The sequence below is a fragment of the Rattus norvegicus genome, chromosome 1 (genome assembly GCF_021556685.1).
Source record: "Rattus norvegicus strain SHRSP/BbbUtx chromosome 1, alternate assembly SHRSP_T2T, whole genome shotgun sequence".
Lineage (NCBI taxonomy): Eukaryota > Metazoa > Chordata > Mammalia > Rodentia > Muridae > Rattus > Rattus norvegicus.
The window spans coordinates 109,229,587-109,241,035 of record NC_141534.1 but is presented as its reverse complement, the minus strand read 5'-3'; the positions used below and the strand labels follow the sequence as shown (position 1 = coordinate 109,241,035).

The 11,449-nt window shown below is 40.7% G+C and overlaps 2 protein-coding genes across 2 annotated transcripts; both read left to right on the top strand.

The window, feature by feature from the left end:
• Positions 1–440: 440 nt before the first annotated feature.
• On the top strand, positions 441–1,427 carry LOC120093062 (mas-related G-protein coupled receptor member B8-like). The gene is given in 1 exon segment (NM_001409240.1): positions 441–1,427. A coding segment is annotated over 1 exon segment (987 nt).
• Positions 1,428–8,887: 7,460 nt separating this feature from the next.
• LOC100361204 (mas-related G-protein coupled receptor member B8-like) lies at positions 8,888–9,874 on the top strand. The gene is given in 1 exon segment (NM_001409239.1): positions 8,888–9,874. A coding segment is annotated over 1 exon segment (987 nt).
• Positions 9,875–11,449: the final 1,575 nt, after the last annotated feature.

Here is an 11,449-nt window from a genome sequence, read left to right as displayed (position 1 = left end):
TATGACCGCATACACTGAGAGCAAAGCAGCAAGCTGACAGGTGTATTTCTGTTGCAGTAATTAAGAGCTTAGAACATTTCCAAAAGTTACACATAGAGATAGAAGAGGAGACTGAGTGTGGTGTGAGCTTTTCTGAAAGCAAAGTCTTCTCCGACACCTCCACAAACCAGTGATCACACTTTCAAATTTGGATTAATGGAGACCATTCTATTCAAACCCCTACAGATTGTTCATACTCCAAATAAATTCACACTACATTTAAAAGAATTCTCCAGGAATGCTGGTTTTGATAAATTTCTTAAGCTCTGTAAACCTGTTTTCTGTCCTTATGAACCAGGTCAGCTTTTATGTACATATATAGATATCAGGGAGTTCCTGAGAATCAGAGAGTGCAAAGCATGAGCTTATGTCCTGTGTTTCTTTCCAGGAGTGTTCCCAGCATGGACTCAAGCATCCCAGACCCGGAGGCTGACCTCATCCAACTGAATGGAAGCTACCACACAGAAACTTCACCTTGTGTCATCGAGTCCCGAGTCATGATTTTGCTTTCCATCATCATTGCCTTCTTTGGCCTGGCAGGAAATGCCATGGTTCTGTGGCTTCTGGCTTTCCGCATGCGCAGGAATGTCTTCTCTGTCTACATCCTCAACCTGGCTGGGGCAAACTTCCTCTTCCTCTGCACTCACACTGCATTTTCCCTGGAAAAGATCATTGTCCTTTTTCACTCCGTTCACATCCACATCCCATTGTTGTTCTACACTCTGTCCACACTTGCTTACCTTGCAGGTGTGAGCATGGTCACAGCCATTAGTGCTGAGTACTGGTTGTCTGGCATTTGGCCCTATTGGTATCAGGGCCAGCGCCTAAAACACACAACAACTGTCATTTGTACTGGGCTCTGGGGTTTGGCCCTGCTCTTGAGCCTCCTGGAAGGAAAAAGTTGTGGATTCCTGGGTAGTACTTATAACCAAGATGTGTGTTGGAAACTTGATTTCATCATAGTTGCATGGTTACTTGTTTTATTTGCTGTTCTTTCTCGATCCATTCAAGTCCTACTGGTCAGGATCTTCTGCGGTTCACAGCGGACTCCTGTGACCAAGCTGCATGTGACCATTGTGCTCACAGCACTGGTCTTGGTGATCTGTGGCTTTCCCTTCGGAATTATCTTCTACCTCTTATACTGGACTACAGAAGTTTATTATATTATGCCTTGTAATTCTTTCCATGAGACAATTCTCCTCCTGTCCTACATTAACAGCTGTGCCAACCCCATCATTTGCTTACTTGTTGGCTCAATTAGGCACTGTAGATTCCAGTGTGGGACTCTCAGGCTGCTACTGCACAGAGCCATGCAAGATATCCCTGAGGAAGAAGGTGAAGAACTTGAAGAAGTTGTAGGAGAACGAGTACAGAACAGTATACCCTAGTGCAATAGCTCCGAATGGCTTTAAACAGACACAAGTGACTTTACAAGACAAATTTGCCCTGATCCCTGTGGTGCATTTCACCAAGCCTGTTGAACTGATGACCCGGGGTTGAGTCAGTTGGGAAGTTAACCATTCCCATGAAATTCGATTAATACAACCCCAATTTTTATAGAAATACTGCCTGGAACTCTCCTACTGTCCTTCTAATGAAGCTTCACTGCATCCCCTTGATATGTGACCCACTGGAAGAGGTGTGGGTCAAGGACTGTTCCCACTTTTGACAAGCCCCTTCTTCTGCAGAAGATCAGGACACTTGAAGACATAACTGCTTTTCATGGGTCACTGAACTTAATAGAGATTAAATGAAAATTATGATTTATACCTATTTATCTTCTCTACAGACTTTGTCTTCATAGTATAAGGATATAATAGATCCACTTTTGTAGTGTACTTTCCCTTGTATATATCATAGACTATGTCTCTGAATTAATAAATATCTCTTAATTTGTATAATGTTCTAGTTTCCTTTTCTGTTGCGAGGGAAAACATTTTCCCCCACAAACAACAAAGGAGAGAAATTTTGCTACCTGGCTTATATTCTCAGTATAGAGGCCATCACTGAGGAAGGTCATGTCAGGAACTCGAGCATCACATGGATCAGTAATTACTGCAAACACAGCTTCTGGCTCCCTCTGCATTGATTACAGGTCTTACTCAGCTAGGTTTCTGGTGCAACCTACTGTGGGCTATGCTTTCTTGAATTAACTCATGTTCAAAATAATTCCCCCAAACCACTTCCAGAGGCCAAGGTAATCTATGCTATTCTTCATTTGTGATTTCTCCTCTCACATGAATTTCAGCTGTGTCACGGTTGGAACTCGAAGCTAGCCAGAACATTCCAACCTCTTCTATTTGAAGGACACAGCACTATTGAACCATAAACTTTTCTTCCTTTTTCCTCAAAATAGCATACTATAAAACACACTCTAACTTTAAAAGTCCAATGCTCTGTAAAAATTCCAGTTATTTAAATATCATGTCAATGTATAGCTTCATCATCCAGCTATACAGGAAATTTGAAATTGACTTTTATCCATTGTTCCCTATACACTGCCTTGGTTATTCGCCCAAAGACATGCGTTTTTTCCACATTCCCTTTGTCCTGATGATCTATTTCTAGGGATTATTTAATAATCGTTGAACATTTTAAGTGGTTTCAAAGTTCTCTTTATTATTGTGACAAAACTTTTGTCATATTCATATTATTTTCTGTAACTCATAGACTTTGTACCAGACATTCCAATTATATTCTTTTGTAAATTGACATTTCAACTTTAGATGCTATAGTATTTTATCATGTGAACCAAAGATTATCAGAAATTGACATGCACAGGTCTAAGGAAATATTTCAACAATGTGCCGAAATGAGAATGTCTAATGACTCCAAATCCAATTGAGATACTGTTTCTTTATACCTCTATGGGTATGTTGGTCATTCCCAAATCATTTTTTGTTGCCTCAAATATCTCTGCTATTAGTGCATCTTTAAAAATAAAGGTTTAGATGGGGCTAGAGAGATGTCTTCCTTGTTAGGAACACTTGCTGCCATTACTGAAGACTGGAGTTTGTTTCACAGAATGAGTGGAGGGCAGTTCTCAACTACCTGTATCCCTAGTTTCAGAACACCCTCCACTCTCTTCTATCCTCTGCAGGTGCCATATGTGCCAGTGAATGCTCCCTTACAGTCGCACACTTAATACAGATAACAGTTTAAAATTACTTTATCCATTTACATTTCAGCCATTACACCCCTCTCCATTCCCAAGGAAAGTTCCTCATCCCATTACTACTCCCAGTTGTTTCTTAGAGGGTGCTGCCCCTGTCCCTGCCCCAACCTGCATCCCCTTCCCTGGGACCTCAAGTCTCTGGAGGATTAGGCACATCTCCCACTGAAGCCAACCCAGGCAGTCCTCTGCTATGTATGTTCCAAAAGACTTTGGACTAGCCCTTGTGTGTAGGAATCTTGATCATGTATTTCTTCCACAAAATATCACATTGGTGCCCTATGTTGATGACATTAGGCTCACTGGCCCAAGTCAGCAGGCATTAGCAACAACTTTGGGCTCACTGGTAACACATATGCACGTCAGAGAGTGGGGAAAATATTCCAACCCAAATTCAAGGACAGCCTACCTCAGCCAAATTCTTAGGAGTCCAGTGGTGTGGGCATGGAAAGATATTCCTTTTTAGGTGAAGGATGAGTTAATGCACCTGGCCTGTCTCAACACCAACAAAGAAGCACAACATTTAATGGGTCTATTTGGATTTGGGAGACAGCACATTCCTCATTTTGGTGTGTTATGCAGGTCCATTTACCAAGCGATTCAGAAAGTTGCTCCCTTTGTTTGGGGCCTGGAACAGTAGATGGCTCTTCAAAAGGTCTAGCCTGTTGTGTAGGCTGATCTACCATTGGAACCTATGATTCAGCTAATCCAGTACTTGAGGTGTAGGTGGCAAATAGAGATACTTGTTGGAGTTCTTGGTGGGCCTCTATAGGTGAATCACAGAGGAGCCCTTCGGGATTTTGTAGAAAGGCACTACTAGTACCTGCAGACAATTATTATCCTTTTGAAAAACTGTTCTTGGCTTGTTACGGGGCCTTAGTTGAAACTAAACATTTGACAATAGTACACCGAAGTTACCAAGTGACCTTAATTGCACCTCATAAGCTGTGCGTTATAGGTCTCTCCATGTGATAAAGCATGAGATGCAGAGCAGTAGGCTCCTATAAAAATGGAAGTGGCATATATTAAATTGGACATGAGCATGTCATGAAGCACAAGCAAGTTACAGAAAGAAATTGCCCATATTCTTTGGTTTCTACTTCTGTTGCAATGGAATCTGCTGCCATGCATGCACCTATAGCCTCAGGGAGTATTCCCTATGATGGATATACTTATGAAAAGAAGGGACTTTCTTAGGTAGCTTGACTACCTAAGAAAGAGTTCACAGATCATATGAAACCCATGTAGTAGGAGGATGGAATTGTAGATGCATCGTTTCTTCCTAGAAGGGAGAACAAAATACTCACAGGAGGAAACGCATGGACAAAGTATGGAGCAGGAAGTGAAGAAAAGGTCATCCAGAGACTGTCCATCTAATCAGCAGCAGCACCAGACCCAGTCCCTATTGCTTATGCCAAGTAGTGCTTGCTGACAGGAGCCAATTATGGGTGTCTCCTGAGAGTCTCTGCCAGAGCCCTCCTGACACAGATGAGCATGCTTGCAGCTACCCATTGGAATGAATAAGGGGACTCCACTGGAAGAGTTAGAGAAAAGCCTGAAAGAGCTGATAGGGTTTACAATACCATAGGAAAAACAACAGGATCAACCAACAAGGCCACACCAGAGCTTCCAGGGACTAAACCTCCAACCAGTGGGTACACATTGAGGGACCCATGACTCTAGCGACATTTGTAGCAGATGATGTCATTGTCCTGCATCAATAGCAGGAAAAGCCATTGGTCCTGTGACGGCTTTTTCCCCAATGTTGGGTCATGCCAGGGTGTTGAGTTGGGAGTGGGAGCATACTCATAGAAGCAGGTGGGGGAGATGAGGTAGAGAGGCGGGGAGAAAGGGGATAACATTTGACATGTAAATACATAAAATATCCAAGAAAAATAAAATTTCAAAAACAAGAACATACTTGTGTAGATATTTGTGCTTTATTCCATTTTTGTTAGCATCAATTGAACAGGATACAAATCAGTATTTAGGTGGATATACTGAAATGATGTTCCCAAGGGACATTGATCTATGATAAATTTACAATGCATTTGTGGTTGTACAAGGTAGGGTTAAATCATGTTTGTTGTATTTATGACATGGTTACTGATTCATTTGGATTTGAGGTATGATTTTGTCATGTTGACAAGGGGTGGATTTTGATGGCTGTTCTTGGTTATCAACCTGACTACATCTGGAATGATCTATAGTACAGAATTGGAGAGCATAGCTGTGATCCAGATCCTGAAGCTGGTAAACACAGCCTTCTCTCCAGGATCTTGACAAAAAGCCATAGGGGTGTAGTGGCCATGAAAAACTTAGCCCCAGGCCAGATAGTACTCACCTTTAATCCCAGGAGACTGAGTCAATCAGATCTCTGAGGTCAAGGCCAGCCCAGAGCTAGGTGAAGTGGCCCCGCCTTTAATCTTGGCCACACCTATGCTGGAGGCCTATATAAGGACATTGAAATAAGGAAGACTCACTCATTTTCACCTGCCAGAGCATCTGTTGGAACCTGCTTCTTCAGGATTGCAGGATTTTCACCAGAAGACCAGGTGAAACAACTAGCCTTGTGGGACTGAGCAACTACTAGATTTTTGGACTTCCCATCCACAGCTGCCCATTGTTGGATTAATTGGACTATAGACTGTAAGTCATTGCAATAAATCCCCCTAATATAGAGAGCCATTCCACAATGACTCTATAGAACCCTGGCTACTTACAGTGCTCTCAGTGTGTGTTTATCTTGCTTTTGCTCATTTGAATTACTTAATTACTGTGTTTTGTTGGATGCAGCCATCCCCTGCTTTGGCTAGGAAGACTTTCCTTCTAGTATTTGCTCTAGGCTCTAGATTTATGGATAGATATTGTTTAAATTTGAATCTTGCTTTCAACATCTCCTTATCTCTATCTATGTTGGTTGAACGTTGTGCTGGGTATAGTAGTCTAGGTTGGCATCTGTTCTTTTCAGAGACGGCAAGATATCTGTACAGGTCCTTCCGCCTTTTACAATCTCTGTCGAGAAGTCAGGTGTAGTTCAGATTCTTCACCATTGCTTGTGTTAGAATATCCAGGTCATTGTATGTTATCTCATCTTTTCCCCTTGCAGCTTTTCATGTTACTTTTTTTGGTCCGTATATTTTGTGTTTTGATTATTGTGTGATACGAGGTTTGTCTTCTCTGTGACATTTCATAAAGCACAGCATATCTATTTCCACACTTGGTATTGTTGGATACTACAGCAGTCTATCACTGGTTTGGGAAGAATCACCACACTGATTATCATAATGGTGGGCAGTTTGCATTCCCACCACCAACAGGGAATTAACATTTCTCTTTTTCATTTCCTCACCATCATTTTTTGTCATTTCATACCTTGATGTCAGGATTCTGGCTGAGATAAGACAGAGTCTCAAAGAAGATATACTTTTCTTTTCTTTTCTTTTTTTTTTTTTTTTTTTTGAGTGCTAAGGACATCGAGCACTTTTCCAAGTACTTGCACATACTCATATATCTTCATTGGATACAGTCCCATCATGGATCAGATTTCCTCCTTTCTAAATGTTTAGCTATTATTGTATTCACAAGTTGTCTGCTGTATAGTATACATAGCTGGTCATTTGAGTTATTCTCACTTTAGTCTGGTGCTTATTCCTCTCTTACGTAGGTTCATTCCGTGATTATACCAATCCTCTTTGAATTGCTTGAGATCCTGAATGAGTTTTCATTAGGTCTCAGGTTGCAGTTATATCTAGAAATTAAACTGCACTATTGAGTGTGGTTTTTGTTTGTTTGTTTGTTTGTTTGTTTGTTAGGTACTTTTGTGGCAGTTGTTCATTTTTCGGTTTTGTGTTTCTGTTTGATATTAGAAGCCAGCATTCCTTAGACACTTGCAAAACTGATTATTCCTTGTCTCTGCTAGAAGAAACACAGTGGTTCACCAGTTGATATAAACCTGTGGTGCTTATTAGCCTAACACAGCCCATCTTGGGCTCATGACTCCATCAGAGTCACAAGTACTTACAGGTTTATAAACAGCAAAGTCCAGCCTTGCATCCATGGCCTTCCCTTCCACAAGTTACTGATCCTTATAATCCCCATGATAGGCAGCCTCTCTCTCTCTCTCTCTCTCTCTCTCTCTCTCTCTCTCTCTCTCTCTCTGTCTCCCTCTCTCTCTCTCTCTCTCTCTCTCTCACTCTCTCTTTCCCTCTCTCTCCCTCTCTCTTTGCTATCTCTGCTATGATTTCTACCACTATGCTGTACCTTCTAATTCTTCCTCACCTACTTCCTTTTCATTGGCCATGTCCTGCCTGATTTCTTTTCTTTCTGCTCTGGTCTCTTCCACAATCCTTTGGATGCTTTTTCTTTCTCATTCACCTTAAAAGTAATGCTTCCCAGTGCAAGTTACTTATGTTTACAACATGCTCCTTTTCTTGGTTTTCTCTGATATCTTTAAAATTACAAGGGCTAATTAAGGATACTTTGCTCTAAAAATACTCTCCATTCTTTTTATATCTTTAAAAAGTTTGCCAAAATACAAATTTTATCTCAGGAGCTGTGAGGGCACTGTGTAAATTCTCTTTTTTTCAGAATCTGTAAGTACCTTAGGGATGGTTTAAAAGAAGGTTCATCAAAATACGTACCACAAAGCTACCTTTAAGTCTTTTAACAATATGATTCATAATTATCATTAATTAGCAATGATATTTCTATGTATTTTATGGTACTGTTTGTCCTAAAATATTTGCAGAATAAACTCTCAATATTTGCAGACAATCTTGTCCTAGTGATTCACCTATCCATTAGTGAATATTTTATATTCTCTTTCTGTCAGTATAGACAGAAGGACACTTCTGATATAGCAACATACAACAGAAAATTGCTTAATGATCTCAAGGACTTATTATTCCGCTTTCAAATTAGAAATCCAAGTGACCTGCTCATGGTAGCATAAACATGTGGTTGTTTTCACACTAATCTTAATAACCCTTCCTATTTCTAATTCATTATTTCCCTATTTTAAGAATTGATAGACTCCCTTATACTTGAACCAAGAGCATATTTGGTCATGCTTCTGGCTTCAAAGATACTGTAGGTGAGACAGTGTGACTTGTGACAGAACTTGAGGTTCTGTCTTGCTTACTGTTCTATTGCCGTGAACAGACACCATGACGATGGAAATTAATAACCAAAACCATGTACTATGGGCCTCGCTTGCTGTCTCAAAGGATGAATCTATGACCGCATACACTGAGAGCAAAGCAGCAAGCTGACAGGTGTATTTCTGTTGCAGTAATTAAGAGCTTAGAACATTTCCAAAAGTTACACATAGAGATAGAAGAGGAGACTGAGTGTGGTGTGAGCTTTTCTGAAAGCAAAGTCTTCTCCGACACCTCCACAAACCAGTGATCACACTTTCAAATTTGGATTAATGGAGACCATTCTATTCAAACCCCTACAGATTGTTCATACTCCAAATAAATTCACACTACATTTAAAAGAATTCTCCAGGAATGCTGGCTTTGATAAATTTCTTAAGCTCTGTAAGCCTGTTTTCTGTCCTTATGAACCAGGTCAGCTTTTATGTACATATATAGATATCAGGGAGTTCCTGAGAATCAGAGAGTGCAAAGCATGAGCTTATGTCCTGTGTTTCTTTCCAGGAGTGTTCCCAGCATGGACTCAAGCATCCCAGACCCGGAGGCTGACCTCATCCAACTGAATGGAAGCTACCACACAGAAACTTCACCTTGTGTCATCGAGTCCCGAGTCATGATTTTGCTTTCCATCATCATTGCCTTCTTTGGCCTGGCAGGAAATGCCATGGTTCTGTGGCTTCTGGCTTTCCGCATGCGCAGGAATGTCTTCTCTGTCTACATCCTCAACCTGGCTGGGGCAAACTTCCTCTTCCTCTGCACTCACACTGCATTTTCCCTGGAAAAGATCATTGTCCTTTTTCACTCCGTTCACATCCACATCCCATTGTTGTTCTACACTCTGTCCACACTTGCTTACCTTGCAGGTGTGAGCATGGTCACAGCCATTAGTGCTGAGTACTGGTTGTCTGGCATTTGGCCCTATTGGTATCAGGGCCAGCGCCTAAAACACACAACAACTGTCATTTGTACTGGGCTCTGGGGTTTGGCCCTGCTCTTGAGCCTCCTGGAAGGAAAAAGTTGTGGATTCCTGGGTAGTACTTATAACCAAGATGTGTGTTGGAAACTTGATTTCATCATAGTTGCATGGTTACTTGTTTTATTTGCTGTTCTTTCTCGATCCATTCAAGTCCTACTGGTCAGGATCTTCTGCGGTTCACAGCGGACTCCTGTGACCAAGCTGCATGTGACCATTGTGCTCACAGCACTGGTCTTGGTGATCTGTGGCTTTCCCTTCGGAATTATCTTCTACCTCTTATACTGGACTACAGAAGTTTATTATATTATGCCTTGTAATTCTTTCCATGAGACAATTCTCCTCCTGTCCTACATTAACAGCTGTGCCAACCCCATCATTTGCTTACTTGTTGGCTCAATTAGGCACTGTAGATTCCAGTGTGGGACTCTCAGGCTGCTACTGCACAGAGCCATGCAAAATATCCCTGAGGAAGAAGGTGAAGAACTTGAAGAAGTTGTAGGAGAACGAGTACAGAGCAGTATACCCTAGTGCAATAGCTCCGAATGGCTTTAAACAGACACAAGCGACTTTACAAGAGAAATTTGCCCTGATCCCTGTGGTGCATTTCACCAAGCCTGTTGAACTGATGACCCAGGGTTGAGTCAGTTGGGAAGTTAACCATTCCCATGAAATTCGATTAATACAACCCCAATTTTTATAGAAATACTGCCTGGAACTCTCCTACTGTCCTTCTAATGAAGCTTCACTGCATCCCCTTGATATGTGACCCACTGGAAGAGGTGTGGGTCAAGGACTGTTCCCACTTTTGACAAGCCCCTTCTTCTGCAGAAGATCAGGACACTTGAAGACATAACTGCTTTTCATGGGTCACTGAACTTGATAGAGATTAAATGAAAATTATGTTTTATACCTATTTATCTTCTCTACAGACTTTGTCTTCATAGTATAAGGATATAATAGATCCACTTTTGTAGTGTACTTTCCCTTGTATATATCATAGACTATGTCTCTGAATTAATAAATATCTCTTAATTTGTATAATGTTCTAGTTTCCTTTTCTGTTGCGAGGGAAAACATTTTCCCCCACAAACAACGAAGGAGAGAAATTTTGCTACCTGGCTTATATTCTCAGTATAGAGGCCATCACTGAGGAAGGTCATGTCAGGAACTCGAGCATCACATGGATCAGTAATTACTGCAAACACAGCTTCTGGCTCCCTCTGCATTGATTACAGGTCTTACTCAGCTAGCTTTCTGGTGCAACCTACTGTGGGCTATGCTTTCTTGAATTAACTCATGTTCAACATAATTCCCCCAAACTACTTCCAGAGGCCAAGGTAATCTATGCTATTCTTCATTTGTGATTTCTCCTCTTACATGAATTTCAGCTGTGTCACGGTTGGAACTCGAAGCTAGCCAGAACATTCCAACCTCTTCTATTTGAAGGACACAGCACTATTGAACCATAAACTTTTCTTCCTTTTTCCTCAAAATAGCATACTATAAAACACAATCTAACTTTAAAAATCCAATGCTCTTTAAAAATTCCAGTTATTTAAATATCATGTCAATGTATAGCTTCATCATCCAGCTATACAGGAAATTTGAAATTGACTTTTTTCCATTGTTCCCTATACACTGCCTTGGTTATTCGCCCAAAGACATGCATTTTTTCCACTTTCCCTTTGTCCTGATGATCTATTTCTAGGGATTATTTAATAACCGTTGAACATTTTAAGTGGTTTCAAAAGTTGTCTTTATTCTTGTGACAAAACTTTTGTCATGTTCATATTATTTTCTGTAACTCATAGACTTTGTACCAGACATTCCAATTATATTCTTTTGTAAATTGACATTTCAACTTTAGATGCTATAGTATTTTATCATGTGAACCAAAGATTATCAGAAATCGACATGCACAGGTCTAAGGAAATATTTCAACAATGTGCCGAAATGAGAATGTCTAATGACTCCAAATCCAATTGAGATACTGTTTCTTTATACCTCTATGGGTATGTTGGTCATTCCCAAATCATTTTTTGTTGCCTCAAATATCTCTGCTATTAGTGCATCTTTAAAAATAAAGGTTTAGATGGGGCTAGA